Here is a 24,529-nt window from a genome sequence, read left to right as displayed (position 1 = left end):
CATTAGATCCCACAACACAGCTACTCTCTCTTCTCCTAAACTGTCTCAATGCATAGACTGCGTCAGTTGTTCCTCTCCCTGGCATTAAACCAAGCAGCTCCCCCCCTACGGTGGTCTCTTCCCTAAGCCTTCTCTCTATAACCCCCCGAGTTTTTCCAAAATATCAAAATATTTCTTCCATGGGCCACCCTGAGACTGTTTTTCCGACTGTTTCAGCACCCCAAGGATAAGAAGTGCATTCCCATCTCTGGTGTGTTCTCCCCTTGTCTACAATGGATTCAGAAAAGTATTCACTTCACTTTCTGCCAGCACTTTATCGTGTTGTTGATTTACTTGTAAATGGTTTGAAAGGTGCCATTCGGGGACTGGCATCCCAACCGGAGCTGTGCTGGGATGCTTACTCAGCCGGGATGTCAATGGCATGGAAGGGCAGAGGAAGACAGTTTTCTCAGGGCACTGTCCCCCCATCAGTACTAGATGGCTGGCAGCCTCTCTGGGGTATAGCATCTCTATAGGATAGTTCATTGGTTCAGTCCTGTTGAGCTCCATGGGTACCACCAGAGGGGCGCAGAAGGGACTAGTGAACCCCACTTTGTCAGGTTCCAACCTCACCCAGAAATACTCCTGAGCCACAGTTTTGGGACAGCAGAAATACTTCCATGTGTTACATAAAAGGAGCTACTGGCCTCAACACAGAAAGTCAGAACTTGGGAAAGAGGAGTAAGACCAAGCTTGCTGGAGAAGCAGAGGGATGACGAGAGTTACAGAGAATTGTGGGAAAAGAATGGTGGCTGTGGTGTGGAAAACACTTACTTGAAAGAGTTTCACACAATAAAACCCTTTATTCATTGGCAAACTTGTGTCTGAGACTGTGTGACGGGAGTCTGGGGAGCCGGAGCGTCCCCTGGGGACCACTGTGGATACATTTGCTTGTTTTTGAATGGGTTGACAATATTTCTTTTTATACTAATTTATATTTTAAAATCTACTGCCATATGTTATCGTCAACAGCAGTTTACGTGACTTACCTTTCTATTTTCATTTTGCTTTCAGCCCGGAAGTCAAAGAAGCTGGGGAAGTTAAAAGGCATCATTGAAGACCGGCCGCTACAGAGGGTCAAGGAGAGTCAGTCATATTTAGCTCTGGAAAAGGAGCTCAGCTCGAGCTCAGCCTTGACCGTTCACTCGCCCTCCATAATGCCCTTCTTCACCACAGGCCTCTGCAGCATTCTGGAAATTATTGAGCCTGAAGTGGTTTATGCGGGCTATGACAGCACACAGCCCGAGACAAGCGACTACCTGCTCAGCTGCCTCAACCGGCTGGCAGAGAAGCAGATGATCCGCGTCGTCAAGTGGGCCAAAGTGCTTCCAGGTGAGATTTGCCCTGCTTTATTATACTGATCGGGATTTTTCTCTTTAAAAGAGAAGTGGTGTATGGGGGCGTCATGGTGGTACAGTGGTTGGCACTACTTCATCAGACCTTTGGGGGGCTTTGCTCGTCTCCCGTCCTTGGTTACTGTTTTTAACTCTTTGAGGGCTGAACATTTTTCTGAAAAGCACACAAAGCAATGGTTTTACATACTAATCATAATAAAACTTCTGTTGCTGCGTACGGTGGCTGCTGTCGGTGCCTGTTTGGCATCTCTGGCAGCAGCAGCTGCGTGGTGACGGCTCGATGGCTAGCAGGAATGTGTGGCAGGCCACTTGCCTGACTGTGTTTGGGCGGCGGTGGCAGTCAAAGTGTGACACACACACTCTGGTCTTATCATTATATTTGGTGGTCCTCAGAGGTGACTGCTGCTGCAGCTACACATACAAGTTCAGCAGAACAATCAGCTGAGGACTGATCAGAGGATGCTGGTACATCACTTTCATTTTCAGTCTCCATCCCCTGATCACTCTGAGAAGTCAGAGTCCGATTCAGCGATAATACGCAAAATGTCGTCTGTGGAGTATTTTTGCTTTGAGCATTCGCTTTGATCGCTCACCGGATGTCGATGCCATGTAGGTGGTTTGCTCTTCACTACTCGTGAATGTTCAGGGAAGTGAGGTCAACTCAGCGAAGCTAACTTTCCTTCTGGTAAAGAGAGTCCCGAACTAAAATGTACCGGTGAGTTTTATCGCCTTTTACAGCTGATTACTGTCCTCTACCCCCTGCCCAGAAGATGGAAATTAAATGAGGAAAGGCTTAAGGACAAGTTTAGGGTGAACGTTTGAAATGAAGTGCGGTCATTTGAGAATGTGGAGGAACTGTGGGAGAAGAAGAGCAAAGGTTGTATTAGGAGCAGGTGACGAGGGTTTGGTTAGGAGCCCAACTGGGGACAAAGAGACATGGTGGTGGAACAGGGAAGCACAGGAGGGGATAAAGGCCAAGAAGAAATGGTACCAATCAGGGAAGGTGGAAGACAGAGAAATGTATGGGCAGACCAATGAGGAGACAAAGAAGGCAGTGGCGAGAGCCAAGAGACGGTCTGAAAACTGGAGACAAACAAGGAGAGGGAAGGATCTGTACAATTGTGAAGACTTGGGACAAGGCAGGAGAGGATGTTATGCAGATAAAGCAGATGAAGGATGTTTTGTCTTGGTACAGTTCTCTATGACTCTCCTTTCCCCTTTTGTATTCTTTATTGTGTAGCCTGAGTCAGAATGCCTCCAATCCCATAGACTTACAGTTGTGCTTGAAAGTTTGTGAACCCTTTAGAATTTTCTATATTTCTGCATAAATATGACCTAAAACATCATCAGATTTTCACTCAAGTCCTAAAAGTCGATAAAGAGAAACCAGTTAAACAAATGAGAGAAAAATATTATACTTGGTCATTTATTTATTGAGGAAAATGATCGAATATTACATATTTGTGAGTGGCAAAAGTATGTGAACCTCACGGATTAGCAGTTAGTTTGAAGGTGACATTCGAGTCTGGTGTTTTCAGTCAATGGGATGCCAGTCAGGTGTGAGTAGGCACCCTGTGTTATTTAAAGAACAGGATCTATCAAAGTCTGCTCTTCACAACACGTTTGTGGAAGTGTATCATGGCACGAACAAAGGAGATTTCTGAGGACCTCACAAAAAGAGTTGTTGATGCTCATCAGGCTGGAAAAGGTTACAAAACCATCTCTAAAGAGTTTGGACTCCACCAATCCACAGTCAGACAGATTGTGTACAAATGGAGGAAATTCAAGACCATTGTTACCCTCCTCAGGAGTGGTCGACCAACAAAGATCACTTCAAGAGCAAGGCGTGTAATAGTAGGTGAGGTGACAAAGGACCCCAGGGTAACTTCTAAGCAACTGAAGGCCTCTCTCACATTGGCTAATGTTCATGTTCATGAGTCCACCATCAGGAGAACACTAAACAACAATGGTGTGCATGGCAGGGTTGCAAGGAGAAAGCCAAAAAACATTGCTGCTCATCTGCAGTTTGCTAAAGATCACGTGGACAAACCAGAAGGCTATTGGAAGAATGTTTTGTGGACGGATGAGACCAAAATAGAACTTTTTGGTTTAAATGAAAAGCGTTATGTTTGAAGAAAGGAAAACACTGCATTCCAGCATAAGAACCTTATCTCATCTGTGAAACATGTTGGTGGTAGTATCATAGTTTGGGCCTGGACAGGACAGCTTGCCTTCATTGATAAAACAATGAAGTCTGAATTATATCAGAGAATTCTCAAGGAAAATGTCAGGACATCTGACCATGAACTGAATCTCAAGAGAAGGTGGGTCATGCAGCAAGACAATGACCCTAAGCACACAAGTCGTTCTACCAAAGAATGGTTAAAGAAGAATAAAGTGAATGTTCTGGAATGGCCAAGTCATAGTCCTGACCTTAATCCAATCGAAATGTTGTGGAAGGACCTGAAGCGAGCAGTTCATGTGAGGAAACCCACCAACATCCCAGAGTTGAAGCTGTTCTGTACGGAGGGCTCAAATTCCTCCAAGCCGGTGTGCAGGAATGATCAGAAGTTACCGGAAACGTTTAGTTGCAGTTATTGGGGGGTCACACCAGATACTGAAAGCAAAGGCTCACATACTTTTGCCACTCACAAATATGTAATATTCGTTCATTTTCCTTAATATATAAATGACCAAGTATAATATTTTTGTCTCATTTGTTTAACTGGTTTCTCTTTATCTATTTTTAGGATTTGAGTTGAAAATCTGATGATGTTTTAGGTCATATTTATACAGAAATATAGAAAATTCGAAAGGGTTTTCAAGCACAACTGTAGCACTGTTTCTAAGGTATTGTACAGGGTGAGCCACATTTCAGACGTTTATTCTACAAAAACGCTATGAGATCAAATACATTTCATTATGACACAAGAACGGGTATACAAAATAGAATATTTCCACTGTGTTTTAAAAATGTTGTGTCCAAGGCGGTGGCCATCATTAGTGATACACTTTTCAAGACGATTTCTAGATAGAGATAGATACTTTATTAATCCCAAGGAGAAATACACAAGGAGAAAGAGCAAGCCCCTATTCCATCTCCCTTTTCCAAAAATCAATTTAATATATGGTCCCCAGATAGGGGACGTATCAGATATTAAACTGATAAGAAAAGATACTGTACTACACTTGATCTTAGCCAAAAGGCCGAGAAGCGAACGCTCGCATGACTTAGTAGCGATTTCGTGGTGAATAGCATCCTTGAGGGACTTCAGGGTTTTGAGGTTGATGTGTGTACACCTTCGACTTGAGATAAGAAATCGCACAGAGTGAGATCAGGCGAACGTGAAGGCCGCCCGACATCACCGCACAGGGAGATCAGCTTCCCCGGAAATATCTCCTGCAAAACTTGAATGGATCTCCGCACAGGCTGTATGAGCTGTCGCTCCATCCTGTTGACACCAGGCATCCACCCCATCCACCACTTCTTCTGCTTAGACTGTAAAGGCTCAGCTCTTTTAATTTTTCCTCATAACTCATCCCCTGTAGCCCTGAATCAACCGAGTCGCTCTTCTCTGGACCTAGTGATGCTATGTCTTTATGGAGACCAAAACTGCCCACCGTACTCCAGATGAGGCCTCACCAGTGTGTTATAAAGCTTGAGCAGAACCTCCTGTGACTTGTACTCCTCACATCAAGGCGCTATATAACCTGACATCCTGTTAGCCTCCTTAATGGCTTCTGAACACTGTCTGGCAGTTGATAGTCTTGAGTCCACCATGACTCCTAAATCCTTCTCATAAGGCGCACTTTAATTTTCAGACCTCCCATTGTGTATTCAAACCTCACATTTTTCCTTCCTATGTGTAATTATTTTTACATTTCCTGACATTACATTTCATCTGCCACAAATCTGCCCAACCTGTCTGCTGTCCAAGTCCTTCTGTGATGATATAATGGATTCTAAATTATCTGCTAATCCACCTATCTTGGTATCATCTGCAAAACTAACCAGCTTTTTACTTATACTCCTATCTAAATCACTTCTATATATTAAAAATAGCAGCTCTATCACTGACCCCTGTGGAACACCACTCTTAACATTTGTCCAGCCTTGCAGGGAGGACAGATAAATGCATCCTCCATTCCAGTCCTTGTCTGATAGACAAACTGCAGTGGACCCATATAGTCCAGAACCTGATGAAGAACCCAATGGTCACTCCGTCTGAGCCCCAGAGAACTTGTGATGGTATTGGGAAAACCAGGAGGACAACCATCACTGTCAGACTCCACGTTCTTTCTTCTTCTTTCGGCTGCTCCCGTTAGGGGTTACAACAGCTGATCATCTTCTTCCATATCTTTCTGTCCTCATTATCTTGTTCTGTTACACCCATCACCTGCATGTCCTCTCTCACCACATCCATAAACCTTCTCTTACGCCTTCCTCTTTTCCTCTTCCCTGGAAGCTCTATCCTTAGCATCCTTCTCCCAATATCCCCAGCATCTCTCCTCTGCACATGTCCAAACCAACACAATCTCGCCTCTCTGACTTTGTCTCCACACCATCCAACTTGAGCTGACCCTCTAATGTCCTCATTTCTAATCCTGTTCATCCTCATCACACCCAATGCAAATCTTAGCATCTTTAATTCTGCCACCTCCAGTGCCACCGTCTCCAGCCCATATAACATAGCTGGTCTCACTACCGTCCTGTTGACCTTCCCTTTCACTCTTTTCTGTCACAAATCACTCCTGACACTCTTCTCCACCCACTCCACCCTGCCTGCACTCTCTTTTTCACTTCTCTTCCACAATCCCCGTTACTCTGTACTGTTGATCCCAAGTATTTAAACTTTCGCCAACTCTACTCCCGTCATCCTCACCATTCCACTGACCCCCCTCTCATTCACACACATGTATTTTTTCTTGGTGGTCCTACTTATCTTAATTCCTCTCCTCTCATATCTCCACCTCTCCAGGGTCTCCTCAACATGCTCCCTATTCTTGCTACAAATCACAATGTCATCACAGTCCACAGACTCCTGTCTAATCTCGTCTGTCAACCTGTCCATCACCATTGCAAATAAGAAAGGGCTCAGAGCCGATCCTTAATGTAATCCCACCTCCAAATTGAATGCATCCATCACTCCTACCGCAGACCTCACCATGGTCATACTTCCCTCGTACATATCCTGTACAACTCTTACATACTTCTCTGCCACTCCTGACTTCCTCATGCAATACCACAACTCCTGTCATCTGCTTTCTCCAGGTCCACAAAGACGCAATGCAACTCCTTCTGTCCTCTGTTCTTCTCCATCAACACCCTCAGAACAAACATCACATCTGTGGTGCTCTTTCTTGGCATGAAACCATCCTGCTGCTCACTTATCACCACCTCACTTCTTAAACGAGTTTCCACTACTCTTTCCCATAACTTCATGCTGTGGCTCATCAATTTTATCCTCCTGTAGTTATTACAGTCCTGCACATCCTCCTTATTCTTAAATATCGGCACCAGTACACTTCTTCTCCACTCCTCAGACATCCTCTCACTTTCCAAGATTCCATTAAAAAATCTGGTTAAAAACTCCACTGCCATCTCTCCTAAACACCTCCATGCTTCCACTGGTATGTCATCTGTACCAACAGCCTTTCCATTCTTCATCCTCTCCATCGCTGTCCTTACTTCCTCCTTGCTAATCCATTGCACTTCTTGATTCACTATCTCCACAACATCCAACCTCTTCTCTCTCTCATTATCTTCATTCATCAGCCTCTCAAAGTACTCTGTCCATCTGCTCAACACACTCTCCTCACTTGTGAGTATGTTTCCATCTTTATCTTTTATCGCCCTAACCTGCTGCACATCTTTCCCAGCTCGGCCCCTCTCTGCAGCCCACCGGTCTTTTTCTCCCTCCTTAGTGTCCAGCCTCTCATACAACTCATCATACGCCTTCGCCACCTCTCTCTTCACCTTGCGCCTTATCTCCTTGTACTCTTGTCTACTTTCTGCATCTCTCTGACTATCCCACTTCTTCTTTGCCATCCTCTTCCTCTGTATACGCTCCTGTATTTCCTCATTCCACCACCAGGTTTCCTTTTCCTCCTTCCTCTGTCCAGATGTCACGCCAAGCACCCTTCTTGCTGTCACCCTTACTACATCTGCTGTAGTTTCCCAGCTGTCTGGTAACTCTTCACTACCACCCAGTGCCTGTCTCACCTCCTCCCTAAACTCAACCTTGCAGTCTTTCTCTTTCAACTTCCACCATTTGATCTTTGACTCTGCCGTCACTCTCTTCCTCTTCTTGATCTCCAACATCATCCTACAGACCACCCTCCTATGCTGCCTAACTACACTTTCCCCTGACACCACTTTGCAGTCTTCAATCTCCTTCAGATCAACTCTTCTGTATAGGATGTAATCTACCTGTGTGTATCTTCCTCCATTCTTGTACGTCACCCTATGTTCCTCCCTCTTCTTAAACTACATATTCACCACAGCCATGTCCATCCTTTTGGCAACCCTATCCTCTGACCTTCTTCATTCTTCTCTTTGACACCATACCTACCCATCACCTCCTCCCTTCACCAGCATGTCAATTGAAATCCGCTCCAATCACCACTTTCTGCACCTTGGGTACACTGTTCATCACTTGATCCAACTCACTCCAAAAATCTTCTTTCTCACCCACTGCAAACCCAACTTGTGGTGTATATGGACAAACAACATTCATCATCACACCTCCAATTTCCAGCTTCATAATCATTACTCTGTCTGACACTCTTTTCACTTCCAAAACACGCTGTTCCTTCAGAATAACTCCACTAATCAGGGCTTAATGTCAGAGTGTCAAGACGGCACATGATCTCCCACTCTTATGAGTCACACCATTCTCTGGTCTGATGAAACCAGCATTGAACTGTTTGGCCTACAGTGGCCAACCAAGAAGTGTTCATCATCTGTGCAACACCATTCCTAATGGTGAACTGGAGGACTAGTCCGGGTAGAGTGGAAGCTGAACAATTAATGAAAATCTGCTCCAGGGTGCTCTGGACCTCAGAACTACAGTGTGGGTTCACCTTCCATCAGGGAAAAGCAAAGACCACCCCAGAGTGGCTTATTGACCACCCTGTGAATGTCTTTGAGGGGCCCAGTCAAAGCCCAGACTTGATCCCAATCAAACATCTCAGGAAAGACCTGAAAACAGCGGACCACCCGACGGTCTCCATCCAACCTGACTGATCCTTGAGAGATTCTGCAGAGTAGAACGGCCTGAAAAACCCCAAATCCAGGCGTGGGAAGCACGTGACATCAAATCTGAAAAGAACTCTAAGGCTGGAATGGCGGCCTAAAGGGCTTCAATGAAGAACTGAAGAAATATTTCCTGTGTCGTCTGACGAGCAAAAATGAATTTAAACGATTTCAGCAGAAGGCTGCCATGTAACGTCCCATGTAAAAAATGAAGGGGACTAAATATGTAACTGAGTATTGGACGTTTTTCTCAGGTACTTTTTATGTTGGACCTTGGTAGGTTTGTTGGCTTGAAACTCACATTGCTCCTTATAACTTTACACTTAAAATGATTTTGTGTTTTTATTTATTTGGCTTTCAAACAGATTGCTGTTAGCTGTGTTTTTGAGCCAAAATGACTTTACGTTGAGTGAATCATTTCCTTAATCTGGATTTGCCAATCTTAATTGAAACAACTGTCAGGATTTTGTGAAAATAAACTCGAGAAAAACATTAAATAGTCAATAACTGAAAACAAACGCATCCAAATCTGAAGGATGTGTCTTTTTATGTTATTCTGTACCTACTGAAGAGAACGCTTCAAGTGCCTAGTTCAGTCTGCATTGAGTGGTGGCCATCTCTTCTCTTCAGCGAGTTGTACACTGTAAAAAATAACAAAAAATATTACATTTATGGTATGGTTGCCAGAATTTTACCATCAAAAAGAAGAATGACGATATTTTTAGGTCTACAGTATAACTCTATAGTAATAGTAAACATTTAACCATAACCTGAAATCCATGCACTGCAATAAATGTGGCAGTCATTAAACCGTTAGAAAATACCGGTGGACAGTCTGTATCAGTAAAGAAATAACCAACAGCAAACGTGTTGTATCATTTAATTATATAAAGGGGGATTCAAAAAGGATAGACAGACAGACAGACAGACAGACAGACAGAAGTGAAAGACACTATATTATAGATAGACAGATACAGATATGAAAGGCACTATATGATAGATAGATATAAATGGCACTATATAATATATAGATAGATAGAAGTGAAAGGCACTATATGATAGATAGATAGAAAAGGCACTATATAATATATAGATAGATAGAAGTGAAAGGCACTATATGATAGATAGATGGATAGAAATGCACTATATAATTGATAGATCGATATGGAAGGCACTATATGATTGATAGATAGATAGATAGATATGAAAGGCACTATATAATATATAGTGGTGTGAAAAACTATTTGCCCCCTTCCTGATTTCTTATTCTTTTGCATGTTGGTCACACTAAATGTTTCTGATCATCAAACACATTTAACCATTAGTCAAATATAACACAAGTAAACACAAAATGCAGGTTTTAAATGATGGTTTTTATTATTTAGGGAGAAAAAAAAAGGTTTTTATTATTTAGGGAGAAAAAAAAATCCAAACCTACATTGGCCCTGTGTGAAAAAGTAATTGCCCCCTGAACCTAATAACTGGTTGGGCCACCCTTAGCAGCAATAACTGCAATCAAGCGTTTGCGATAACTTGCAATGAGTCTTTTACAGCACTCTGGAGGAATTTTGGCCCACTCATCTTTGCAGAATTGTTGTAATTCAGCTTTATTTGAGGGTTTTCTAGCATGAACCGCCTTTTTAAGGTCATGCCATAGCATCTCAATTGGATTCAGGTCAGGACTTTGACTAGGCCACTCCAAAGTCTTCATTTTGTTTTTCTTCAGCCATTCAGAGGTGGATTTGCTGGTGTGTTTTGGGTCATTGTCCTGTTGCAGCACCCAAGATCGCTTCAGCTTGAGTTGACGAACAGATGGCCGGACATTCTCCTTCAGGATTTTTGGTAGACAGTAGAATTCATGGTTCCATCTATCACAGCAAGCCTTCCAGGTCCTGAAGCAGCAAAACAACCCCAGACCATCACACTACCACCACCATATTTTACTGTTGGTATGATGTTCTTTTTCTGAAATGCTGTGTTCCTTTTACGCCAGATGTAACGGGACATTTGCCTTCCAAAAGTTCAACTTTTGTCTCATCAGTCCACAAGGTATTTTCCCAAAAGTCTTGGCAATCATTGAGATGTTTCTTAGCAAAATTGAGACGAGCCCTAATGTTCTTTTTGCTTAACAGTGGTTTGCGTCTTGGAAATCTGCCATGCAGGCCGTTTTGCCCAGTCTCTTTCTTATGGTGGAGTCGTGAACACTGACCTTAATTGAGGCAAGTGAGGCCTGCAGTTCTTTAGACGTTGTCCTGGGGTCTTTTGTGACCTCTCAGATGAGTCGTCTCTGCGTCTTGGGGTAATTTTGGTCGGCCGGCCACTCCTGGGAAGGTTCACCACTGTTCCATGTTTTTGCCATTTGTGGATAATGGCTCTCACTGTGGTTCGCTGGAGTCCCAAAGCTTTAGAAATGGCTTTATAACCTTTACCAGACTGATAGATCTCAATTACTTCTGTTCTCATTTGTTCCTGAATTTCTTTGGATCTTGGCATGATGTCTAGCTTTTGAGGTGCTTTTGGTCTACTTCTCTGTGTCAGGCAGCTCCTATTGAAGTGATTTCTTGATTGAAACAGGTGTGGCAGTAATCAGGCCTGGCGGTGGCTACGGAAATTGAACTCAGGTGTGATACACTACAGTTAGGTGATTTTTTAACAAGGGGGCAATTACTTTTTCACACAGGGCCATGTAGGTTTGGATTTTTTTTCTCCTAAATAATAAAACCATCATTTAAAAACTGCATTTTGTGTTTACTTGTGTTATATTTGACTAATGGTTAAATGTGTTTGATGATCAGAAACATTTTGTGTGACAAACATGCAAAAGAATAAGAAATCAGGAAGGGGGCAAATAGTTTTTCACACCACTGTATAGATAGGTAGGCACTATATGATAGATGTATAAATAGATATGGAAGGCACTATATAATATATAGATAGGCACTATATGATAGATGGATAGAAAGGCACTATATAATTGATAGATAGATATGGAAGGCACTATATGATATCCTACAGTTGAAGTTGCCTCCTGGACACTTCTCTGGGGATTTGTTTTGAAAATGTCCAACCAGGGGAAGGGCTGTCTTAATGCATGGGCATGCTGGGCAGTTGCCCGGGGGCCTAAAATGCTAATCTATGGATGCTGTGACTTGCTGAGTGGTTGTGTAGGTAGGGGCCCCCAGTGCACTGTTTTGCCCGGGGGCCTAAAATGCTGTTAAGATGGCCCTGACCAGGGAGAGCACATTGGGGCAGACCCAGGACACACTGGAGAGATTATATCTCTCTGCTGATCTGGGAACATCTCAGCATCTACCAGTAAGAGTTGGAAGACACTGTGGGGAAAAGCAAAACATCTTGGCACCATCACTTAGACAGCGGGCCCTGCAAGCCGTGGGTGGGTGAATGGACGTTAAACCAGTCAACATTGAATCGGAGGGCAACGTTTAAGGATCTGAAGGCACACGTGTGGAGCCACCCAGTAAAAGGAAGGAGATGACTGAATGACAGCTGAAGATGACTCTTCTGAAATACACTTGTTAATTACATTAGCTCGTGATTAGCTTCATTTCTCATGTCCTTATAAGTTGCTGATAAACGGACCCTTGGACTGATAAACGAGCTAATAACTGAATGGTCTCTTCTTATTTCTTGACTCTCTTATGTTGAATATCAAACCAGGACCATTTGCCCACTACTGCTGTCTTGACCATGGATTGAGTTGTACTAATGGTGGTCGTTGTGTATTTTACTTTTTTTTTTTGCAGGGTTCAGAAGGATGCCGATTGAAGACCAGATTACACTTATTCAGTTGTCCTGGATGTGTCTGTCTTCATTTGCGCTCATTTGGAGGTCTTATCTGCACACCAATGGTCAGATGTTGTATTTTGCACCTGATCTTATCTTCGATGAGTAAGTTATTATTCATTCTCCTGTGCATTTATCACTGACTGTGGCTCAACGTGGAGCAATACATAATGTAATCAAAATGGCTGCCGTGCTGGGCATGGATCAGCTGGCTGGTTATCATAACTGCATTTTTATAGCAGAAATGGGACGGCTTTCTGCTGCCTGATAAACTATACTGGGAATGTGGCGAAATAAGTCATGATGTAAATATTTATAACATAAAGGAAAAGCATTTGGCTCAGTGCTGATGTTGTACTTGGGATGTTCCAGGTGGCTCCTTGGCAAAACGCTTTAAGTATTGCATTGTTAAGTGAGAAACGGTCAAATATCATATCGATGACTTCTCATTGACACTAAGTCAGGCTGAGGCCACCTTAATTAACAACAATCGGCTGGGGAAAGTCAAACGAAATGTATAAGAAGTGGCCTGTGCAGGACTGCAGACATTGCTTGTTAACGTCCAGATTTATATTCTCATAGCCTCTGTGTGCCTCAGTGGCCAACTAGGACAGGGCCAGCACTCAAGCACCATCAGCACCTGAGGCCGCTGGAGTCACCAATGGGTCCTCGGACTGCTGGTGTCGAGTGGTAACATCATTGGACTCGGACACTCGGCAGACTTGGAACTTCCCTTCATCTCTCGAACTCTTTATTTTATTGGCTGTTTAGTCCTTTAGTCTGTGGGTTTGATCAACGCAGCGCTCATCCTTTAAAGTTCAAACCGTGTTCTCTGAATGTTCCTGAACTTCCTGCCTTTTAGAATTAATTTAGAAGCATTTGTGGATTTCTCTTTTTGACTTTGACATGATACTTTTTTTGCATCAATCATTTGCAAACTAGCCTGATTATTTAACTTACTTTAAGGTTGCAGAAATGCAGCAAAATGTCAAAAGTCCAATGAAATTTCCATTTGATACAGAACAGAATTGGAGAGACTGGTCTATTGTGCCTTTTATATTATCTATCTATCTATCTATCTATCTATCTATCTATCTATCTATCTATCTATCTATCATTTAGTGCCTTTCACTTCTATCTATCTATCTATCTATCTATCATATAGTGCCTTTCACTTCTATCTATCTATCTATCAATTATATAGTGCCTTTCACTTTTATCTATCTATCAATTATATAGTGCCTTTCACTTCTTTCTATCTATCTATCAATTATATAGTACCTTTCACTTCTATCTATCTATCATATAGTGCCTTTCACATCTATCTATCTATCAATTATATAGTGCCTTTCACTTCTATCTATCTGTCTGTCTATCTATCAATTATATAGTGCCTTTCACTTCTATCTATCTATCTATCTATCAATTATATAGTGCCTTTCACTTCTATCTATCTATCTATCTATCTATCTATCTATCTATCTATCTATCTATCAATTATATAGTGCCTTTCACTTCTATCTATCTATCTATATATATCTATCTATCTATCTATCTATCTATCTATCTATCTATCTATCTATCTATCTTTCATATAGGGCCTTTCATCTATCTATCTATCTATCTATCTGTCTGTCTGTCTGTCTGTGATGATGGTCTTTTGTTAAGCGCCTGTTATATATTGCAGTTGTATACAATGTTATTGCACCTTTCACACCGTCCCTCTATATGTGAGTTTGCTGTTTCATGCAGATAATATTATTATTATTATTATTATTATTATTATTATTATTACCAGTTGGTACTCCAAATGCTTTAGAGGTGCAGTGTGACGTCCCTCTGCCCACCGCCCTCACCTTGCTGGTATTTTAACTGATTTAAGTGTTCACAGATTCTTGCCCCATGGCGACACGCGCCCTAATGTGAGTATTTGAGTGAAGGACGTCGCTTCTGACTTTGTCAGGCAGGTTTTCTCACCTTTAATGAAGTTTCTTCTAGCATGGTGCCCGCCCTCGTTAGGTGCACTTCGATGTGCAGATGTTGCCAGGCTCTGCCCAAGCTGGTAAGGAAGGCAGGGTCAGTCGCCAGGAAGTTCAGCTGAGGTGAAGTTCAGCCCGAATTGGTAAGAAATGATGAAAATGAAATATTTGAAAGTGTCAGTGTGTATTTTTTAAAAATCAGTCAAACGTCACAGGTTTGGAGGTATTGAGTAAGTCTAGCTTAGGTTTTAAGTTGTGTCACCTTTGTTTACCCAAAATTTAATTTTGATTTGGCCATTTTTATAGGAGGCTAGACCTTTATCGTGCCCCTTCATCTGCAGTTGTCAATCTGTCGGCAATGGGAGAACTGGAAGTGGACTGTGAGGAAAAGAAGGAAGGAAAGGAAAGGAAGTTTTTTACAGAAGAAAACCCCAGGTCGAAACACCATTTCTAATCCTGTTTTCTATTCACAGCCTGTTTTCTTTAGCTCTTTTGGTTTTTTAGCTACACTGTGTGGCCAAAACGTTGTGGACACCTGCCCATCACACCTCAATGAGTCTGTTGGAGATCCTATTGGAAATCCCTGGGCTCTAATATGGAGATGCATCCAATTACATCTTCTAGTCTTCTTTCCAAAAGATTTTCGCAGAGTGACTGTTGGAATTTGTGAGGGGCATTTGTGAGGTCAGGTACGGCTGATGGATGAGAAGATCAGGAGTTCCAAATTAATCTCAAAGATGTTCAAAGGAGTTTGAGGTCAGGGCTCAGTGCAGGTCACTCGAGTTCCTCCATGGCGTTACAGACCCGGCTTTGGGCACAGGGTCACAGTCGTGCTGCCTTCCCCAAACTTAGACCAAAAAGTTATAAGCTGACAATTGTGTCTAAAAAAGACCCTGTTGGAGTCAGAGGCACCGGCCCAAACCCTGCCGTTATCCAACCTCCACCAAAGCTTCCACTTGTCACACTATGCAATCCAAAGATAATGTTCTCCAGGTACCCACCAATCCCAGAGTGGCCCATAACACCGCCAGATAATGAAATATGATTCAGAACTCCAAAGAGCATCAGTCCCCTACTCCCATATTCAGTGATGGCTGTTTGCACCACCCAGACCCTGCCATTAACTCGATCTTCACCAAACCATCCAGTAGGCACACTATGAAGTCCAAAGGTAATGTTCTCCTGGTGCCCACCAGTCCCAGATTGGCCCATCAGACCGCCAGATAATACAGTATGATTCATGACTCCAAAGAGTTCCATGATGGTGGTTTGCATCAGCTAAACCCTGTCATTATGTCACCTTCACCAAACCGTCCAGTTGTCACACAATGAAGTCAAAAGGTAATGTTCTCTGGGTACCCACCATTCCTAGATTCGCCCCTCAGACCACCAGATAGTAAAATATGATTCATAACTCTAAAGCGTTCCATGATAGTGCTTTGCACCAATCAAAACCTGTCATTATCCCAATCTTCACCAAACCATCCAGTAGGCACACTTTGAAGTCCGGTAATGTTCTCCTGGTACTCGCCAGTCCCAGATTGGCCCATCAGACCTCCAGATAGTAAAGAATGATTCATGGCTCCAAAGAGTATCTGTCCCCTGCAGTAGGGTTCAATGATGGTGGTTTGCCACACCCAAACCCTGCCAGTATCCCACCTCCACCAAACTGTCTAGTTGTCTCACTGTACAATCCAGAAGTAGTCTTCTCTGGGTACCCACCAGTCCCAGATTGGCCCATAAGACTGCAGGATAGTGAAGTATGCTTCATGACTCCAAAAAGTTCCGTGATGGTGGTTTGCATCAGCCAAACCCTGTCATTATGTCACCTTCACTAAAGGTTCTAGTTGTTACACTATACAATCCAAAAGTAGTCTTCTCCTGGTACCTACCTATCCCAGATTGGCCCATCAGACCACCAGATAGTGAAATATGATTCATAACTCCCAAACAGTTCCATGATGGCGCTTTGCCCCACCTAAACCCTGCTATTATCCCACCTCCACCAAACCGTCCAGTAGGCACATTTTGAGGTCCAAAGGTAGTGTTCTGCTGGTACCTACCAATCCCAGATTGTCCCATCAGACAACCAAATAGTGATGAATGCTTAATGACTCCAAAGAGCTTGTGTCCCCTGTTCCCATGTTAAATGATGGTGGTTTGCACCACCTAAACCCTGCCATTAACCCAATCTTCACCAAACCTTCCAGTAGGCACACTGTACAAGTGTGTTCAAGTAGTGTTCTCCTGGTGCCCACCAGTCCCAGATTGGCTTCTCAGACTGCCAGATGGTAATGAATGCTTCATGACTCCAAGTCCATTGCCCCAGAGTCCCCCTGATGGTGCTTTACACCACACTCGAGCTAACGTTTGGCGTTGCACTTAGTAACTTTGGGCTTGTGAGAAGCTCCTCAGCCATGGAACCCCATTTCCTTACTTGTGTCAATGTTTCCTCCATTCTGGAAGTCCACTGTGATGTGATGCCACAGAGAGGAGGCCATTTCTACACACTTTATGAGTTGGTGTCTTCCACTTCTTCCACTTAGATCTTCCACTTTGCAGTTTTACACGTCCACTTCACAATAACGCCACTTCCAGCTGACCGGTGACAGATCTAGCAGAGCATAAATTTCACGTGCTGACTTTTGGCAGAGGTGGTACCAGTGACGTGGCTGGTGAGCTCCTTGATCCCTCTTCATTTTTGGGAGCCTCTTGAACTCAACACCGTTGATAGTCATGATCGAGATGAGCTGAAGCAGATGAGGACAAACACACCAAGCAATGGGGAAGGTGAAAAGTGCAAGTGCTTCTATGGAAAAGAAGTCAAAACTAAACAAGTGTTCAAAAAGTGCAGTGCGCCATCAGTAATAAATAATCCAATAAAAACAAAATGGGGTGGAGGTTACAAACGTCTCAAATAAACACTCCATTAAAAACAAGGTTAAAATCCTCTAGCAGGAAACCGTCCTTTCTAAAAAATCCCAGTGCATTCTTCTAGCTCACTGGCGGCTCCCCTGCTTATGCAGCCAGGTGACCTTTCATTGGTCCGGATCCCTGTCATCCCATGGTTTTGGTGAGACTCCCTCTCCGGGCCTAAGCTTGGGTCCCCAATGGCCATGGCACTCACCTTGGAGCTCTCCTCCCAATCCTCCTTGCCCGCTGCTGCCTTCCTGGTCTTCTGCGGCAAGCCGTTCACACTCTTGGTCACTCCCGCTCCTTGTAGCCAGTAACCCATTTGTGTCGGCCACACACTCCTCCCCAAGGAGCTTTCTTCCCGGCTGCCTGCCTTGTCTCCCTCTAGCCTGCTCCCTTTAGTTTGCCCGCAGTGGCTCTGTCTGCCATTCCTGCCTTCCTCGGTCTCATTGTCCGTTTAACCTCTCCGTTCATTTGATTTTCTTTCGTTTTTCTTCCCCCTTTTTAAACGGGGACGTGGCACAGCTGCATCTCCCGGCGCCAATTAAGGTTGCGGGTGACAGTGTTGTGCGTGAACTAGTTCAAAAGGGCGCGTTCATTGAACAAACTCATTTTTCTACGAACGGTGAACTTAACGTAACGTATCTGCAAGTGAAGAACTTGAGTGTGAACGAGTTCAGTTTTAAGTGACATTCTGGATCGGGTTTAGGTCCGGATTAAAAAGGTTTTGCCTTACCCTGTAATGTAGGGGTGAAGCCAAATACGGTATTCAGATAAACACAAATAGTGGATTTTTACGCATATTTATTTCATACTAATTTTTTCGTATATATTTGCATTCAAATCCAATAGTTACTGTCTGCGTCTGCCTTCTTGTGCTTAAGCTGCACCCCTGCTGACACGAGCACACGGTGAAGCTCCGCTTTCGCTTTTAGGAACACGTTGTACTTTGCAAGGCCACTTTATATTTTTCCCCATTGGACATGCAATACTGTATGTGACGCCGATTTTAACCGGCACTGTAATTTGACTGGCAGTGTAACAGGTTAGTTCACCAACACGCTGGTTCCACAGTCACCATTTGTGTCCCATAGTTGGAAATAGAGCAGTAATTTATACAGTGGGTAAAGAAAAGAAACCCCCCCCCTTGATATATTCCCATTTTGTTTGCTTTACAGCCTTAAATGAAAACACACAAAAAATATTTCTTCTAGGCTTTACTTCCTCAATGCAACCGATAACATCCAAGTGAAAGATATCATAACTACAGTTCAGTTACAAAAACAAGACCTACTGAGATTAATAATTAATAATGTAATTTTGTTGACCCACCATTTGCTTTAATGGCAGCCTTGAGTCTGTTGATTCTTCAATATCAGCTTTGCACACCTAGATTGTGTGATATTTGCCCCACACTCTTCATTTCAGTTTCACTGTTCAAGTTTGGTCACATTGGCTGGTGAGCGTTGGTGGTCTGCTATCTTCAGATCTTTCCACAGATTTTCAGTGGGCTCTGAGTGGCCACACCAGGACATTCACTTTTTTCTCCTTCAGCCACTGTGTGCTCAATTTTGCTGTGTGCTTTGGGTCGTTGTCGTGTAGAAAGGGGAACATTCTGCCCATCTTTCTGGCAGAGGGTAGCAGGTTTTCCTCAAGAATTTTTTTCCTTCTACCCTAATGAGGCCCTGCGGCAGAGAAACACCCCCACGACAGGATGCTGCCCCCGCCATGCTCTACTGTCGGTATGGTGTGTTGTGCACGGTGAGCTGCATTGTTGGACTGTTTGGTATTGAAGCCACATAGTTTGATTTTGGTCTCATCTGACCATAAGACCTTTTTTCCACTTGGCATCAGAAACTTCAAGGTGCATTCTGGGAAACCTCAAATGAGTCTTAATGCGGCCTTTCTCGAGAAGTGGCTTTACCGTTGTGATCCTCCCGAACAAACCACAATTGTGGAGCACTTGTGAAATTGTTGTCACATGCACACCATTAATGTCCAATCTTTGCCATCAAATCCTGTAACTCCTTCAAAGTGGCCATTGGCCTCTTGGTAGCCTCTCTTACCAGTTTCCTCCTTGTTCTTCCATCCAGTTTGGAGAGACGGCCGGATCCAGGGAGGGTCCTAGTAGTACCAAACACTTGTTTATGATGAACTTTACTGAGCTCCTTGGGATTGATAAAGCCTTTGAGATTTTTTTGTCTCCATCTCCTGCCTTATGTTTGTCCACAACTCAATCCCTGAGATCAAAGTTGCAGTGCCAAACAAGGGAATGAACGTTCCAGGAACAGCTTCACTAATCACACGGATTACAACTGATCACAGGTGGAAGGAAGCCAATAGCCGTAATGGAAATGCTGGGCACTGACACCTGATTGACTTGAGGAAGAGGGGGGGCCTTTATTCATCCCAGTAGGTCTTGTTTTTGATATTTTTAAATTCTTCTGAACTGTAGCTGTGATATGTTTCACTTGGATGTTAGAGATAGCATTGGGTAAGTAAAGCTGGGAAGAAATATTTCTTGTGTGTGTTTTCATTTAAGGCTGTAAAGCAAAAAAAATGGGAATACTTCGAATGGGAGGATTCTTTTCTATACCCACTGCATGTATGCTTGCATTTCTTTTTTGACCGGGAAGATAGCATATACAAGGTGTGATCAAAAAGTATGGTGATGCACCCCAGGTCTTCTTTTGCATGACCCCATGTCTGTTTCTTTGTATAACCCCATGTCTGGTTTGATTCTATATGACACCACCTAAACCCCCCGATTTTTGGATGACCCAATGTCTGTTTCTTTCAATGACCCAATGTCTGCTTTGATTCTACCTGTCCCCCTGCCAGATTTTTGGACGACCCCATGTCTGCTTTGATTCTACATGATCCTCTGCCGGATTTTTGGATGACCCCATGTCTTTTTCTTTGGATAACTCATGTCTTTTTCTTTGGATGACCCCATGTCTGTTCTGATACTATATGACCCTCTGCCGGATTTTAGGATGACCCCATGTATTTTTCTTTCGATGACCCCATGTCTGTTCTGATACTATATGACCCCATGTCTGTTTCTTTCGATGACCCTATGTCTGCTTTGATTCTACCTGTCCCCTTGCCAGATTTTTGTATGACCCCATGTCTGTTTCTTTGTATGACCCCATGTCTGTTCTGATACTATATGATCCTCTGCCGGATTTTAGGATGACCCCATGTATTTTTCTTTCAATGACCCCATGTCTGTTCTGATCATTTATGACCCAAGGTCTTTTTTTATGCAGAGCACCATTCAAGAGCAGCTCAGAACAATTCAGTGCAGGTCCTGACAGGTCCATCCTAGAGCCGAGTTTGTGACAAGTTTCAGCTTTGTTTGATACTGTCAGTCGTTTGTGAGCCACTGTTGAGTTCAAGTGTGTTTTTCAAGTTTGTCGTTAATAATGGATATCGAGCAACGCATTAACATGAAATTTTGTTTGAAATTGCAAAAAAGTGCCCAGGAAACCCATCAGATGTTTAAATGGGTTTATGGTGACACTGCAATGACAATTAAGACCGTTTACAAGTGGTTTGATTGATTTCGTAATGGATCTGACTCGGTTGAAGACGAGAAAAAGATGAAGTCGTCCTTTGACCCCAATAACCGAGGAAAATGTTGAAACGGTTTCATTTTTCATCATGACAACGCTCCTTGTCATACCTCCCTTCTAGTTCAACAGTTTCTGTCAAATAAAAACATTACTCTGTGTCCACATCCACCTTATTCGCCGGATCTGACACCGTGCGACTTCTGGCTGTTCCCTAAATTGAAAAAGTCCATGAAAGGCAAACAATTTCAATATCATTGAGGACATCCAGCCAGCCACAACAACCCAACTAAAAACGCTCTCAAAAGAAAACGTTCAGAACGGCTTCACAAAGTGGCAGGAGCGTTGGGATCAGTGCATTCGAAGTGGAGGAGAGTATTTTCGGGGTGACCAGTAGGTGTAAACGTTTCTTTTTTAAAACATTCACCATATTTTTTGATCACACCTTGTATGGTTACACGTGTTTATTACTGGGTATAACTCAATAAAGTGTTTTTAAATAAAAACAAGTATTCATAATTGTAGAATTTTACTGAAGAACACATTAATCTATACTAATAAAAGACAAAGCCCTCACTGACTGACTCACTCACTCACTCACTCACTCACTCACTCATCACTAATTCTCCAACTTCCTGTGTAGGTAGAAGGCTGAAATTTGGCAGGCTCATTCCTTACAGCTTACTTACAAAAGTAAGTAACAGGTTTCATTTCGAAATTCTACGCGTAACAGTCATAACTGGAACCTACTTACGTACATATATACGGCCATAGCCTGCAGCTCGGTCGCCGTGTGAGGCGGAGTTGCGTCCCTCATCGTCACGCCTCCCACATAATTGAGTGCCTGCCCATATAAGGCCGTTCATCAGCAGCAATCCAATAGACACACTGCCGCTAAATATTCGCGGGTGAAGGGCTGTGCTTATGAAGACGAAGATGAGATGGTGAGGGATAGACTAGTGTTTGGCACAAACTCAGCAAAAGTGCGAGAGAAACTTTTAAGTGCTGCGTCTGAGCTAACATTAAATTAAGCCGTGGACATCGCAAGATCGCACGAGATAGCACAAGCACAGCTGAGAACCTTTGATGCATGTACTCCGAGCGGCTCACATGAACTGACTGTAAACGCAGTACGCAGACAACAAGGAAGAGCTCCAAAGGGAGCTGAACAAAAAACTCATTACACAATTGAGAAGGCAGCAAAAGAATATGAAGCGAGTGACGCATACAAGCATATTCATAAGTGCAGCTACTGCGGAAACAAAGCACGGTGTGAACCGTAAGTTTAAATTAGGTTCATAGACACGCTACCGCTAGCGTTTGTCATGCCTAAGACGAATATGATATTCGCAAGATACAAGTTTAATGAGAAGACGCAGGGTATAAACGAGACTTTTGATCACTTTGTAACGGAGTTAAAATTGCTGGTGAAGGACTGTACTTATGCAAACGAAGATGAGATGGTCAGGGATAGAATAGTGGTTGGCACAAACTCAGCAAAAGTGCGAGAGAAACTTTTAAGTACCGCGTCTGAGCTAACATTAAATAAAGCCGTGGACATCGCAAGATCGCACGAGATAGCACAAGCACAGCTGAGATCCTTCGATGCATGTACTCCGAGCGGCTCACGTGAACTGACTTTGCAGGGCTGGGAAAGGTAAACCCGTGCATGCAGTGTGTCAGGTCTCAGATAAAGAGGAAGACAAGCTGTTTATTGATGCAGTAGGACAGAAACAACTCTCTGAATCCGAACAAGCCTTTGTACACATATCCATAGGAAAGCAAGGTGTAAAGCTTAAGTTTAAATTACATTCATAGACACGCTGCCGCTAAATATTTGCAGGCAAATCCACAACTTAATACCGGGAATGCCTGTTAAACATCTTAGATTCACGAGTACTTATTTGGGTGGTGAACACTTCAATGAATGAAGCCTGTTATCTTTACAACGGTTGACAAACACGGAATATAACTTCAACACAACACATCCTCCAAATACGAACCTGATTGAAAGAAATAATGATAATCAAATCCTTGATGGCAGCAACACTCATATCAAAGACAAAACAATTACATTGACAATCATGTTACGTTATTTTTAAAATGTTTCCTTTTCTTTTTCATAACTTCTTTAACACACTACTTCTACGCTGCGAAGCGCAGGTATTTTGTTAGTAGCCTAATATAAGGCGTGTAAAAAAAAAAAAAAAAGTGGAAAAAGTAAACTCACGGGTCGTTTATTCTCACTCCTTAAAAAAATACAAAATGACCTGAACATGAACTCGTTCGAAATTGAAATGGTGAACGATGAACGTAAATTTATTCATTTTAATCTGGGTGAACTGAACTTTGAGTGAGTTCTTGTGAGGTGTGAACTTGCACCACACTGGCGGACGATCCTGAAGTGCAGGGTCATCCGCTCCCACGTCACGCACGGAAACCCCTCTCGCCATGCAAAGACGCGAATGTGCTGATTATTTATTGTCACAAACATGACCAAGAGCCATAGCAGGGTTTGGGGCAGCCACCGGTTTCCTGACTGCAAAATTTAGAAAAATGATAGCCCTGAGGTCCAAAATAGAACTAAAGGGATAGGGGGAAGGTGGCGGCTTTTACAGGACAATATAGGAAATGACATCAGAGGAGCCGGATCCGGAAGGTTCTTCATCCATAGGCTCGGGCCCGGAAATTACATCAGAGGGGGCGGACTCAGAAGGGTCTTCATCCATAGGCTTGGGTCCGGAAATGATATCAGAGGGGGCGGACCCAGAAGGGTCTTCATCCATAGACCCGGGCCCGGAAATGACATCAGAGGGACCAGACCCGGAAGGGTCTTCATCCATAGACCTGGGCCCGGAAATGACATCAGAGGGTCAGACCCGGAAGGGTCTTCATCCATAGGCTCGGACAAGGAAGTGACGTCAAAGGGGTCGGAAGCGGAATTTACGTCATCAGGCCCAGACGGGATGTAGAAAAGCGAGAAAAGGAGTCGGTGCACTCCCAGTGCCATCTCCCAGTCTGGCTCAGAATTACCCTCATTCAAGCCCTTTTGCTGCCTTTCATGCGCACGTGTGTGACATTAATTAAAAAGGTGCCAACCTGCCGAGGACCTCACTTTCACGCACTGTCCCCTATGACAGTGCCACATTTATAAAGTCACGGGGCTCCAGAGTTTGTCCATGGAGGTTGTGCGGCTGACCTCGATGATGAGGATGGGTGTCCACATACTTTTGGCCGCAGGGTGTTATTTACAGCTCCTTCACTACATGTGGTTTAGATTTGAATGCAATCTTCTCTGAAAAGAGAGAGTGGGGGAAGGAGCAGAGTGAGGATGAGGATGAGGCGACAGCAGCTGTTCTTCTCAAGCGAGTCAGCAGACACCATTTGCCTTAACCCTTTCTGACACAAAATGGAGTCCCGTGTTTGGAGCTAAATCAATACAAGCAAATCTGATTGTATTTGTATAACAAATAAGAGTCGCGTGACTACGACTGTTGTGCTTGATGTACAGGTGCTGGTCATAAAATTAGAATATCATGACAAAGTTGATTTATTTCAGTAATTTCATTCAAAACGTGAAACTTGTATATTAGTGAAAGGTATAAACTG

At 43.3% G+C, this 24,529-nt stretch overlaps 1 protein-coding gene and 1 pseudogene across 1 annotated transcript in view; one reads left to right on the top strand and one right to left on the bottom strand.

The window, feature by feature from the left end:
* nr3c2 (nuclear receptor subfamily 3, group C, member 2) overlaps nt 1-24,529 on the top strand; it is a 253,772-nt gene that overhangs the window by 205,345 nt on the left and 23,898 nt on the right. Inside the window, 3 exon segments of the mRNA XM_039750230.1 lie at nt 1,054-1,371; nt 12,414-12,558; nt 14,739-14,867. Of these exon segments, the coding sequence (XP_039606164.1) occupies nt 1,054-1,371; nt 12,414-12,558; nt 14,739-14,867 (592 nt within the window).
* On the bottom strand, nt 4,413-4,613 carry LOC120529178 (annotated as a pseudogene).

The sequence above is a fragment of the Polypterus senegalus genome, chromosome 4 (assembly GCF_016835505.1).
Source record: "Polypterus senegalus isolate Bchr_013 chromosome 4, ASM1683550v1, whole genome shotgun sequence".
Taxonomy (NCBI): domain Eukaryota; kingdom Metazoa; phylum Chordata; class Cladistia; order Polypteriformes; family Polypteridae; genus Polypterus; species Polypterus senegalus.
This window is presented reverse-complemented; position numbering and strand designations above follow the sequence as displayed.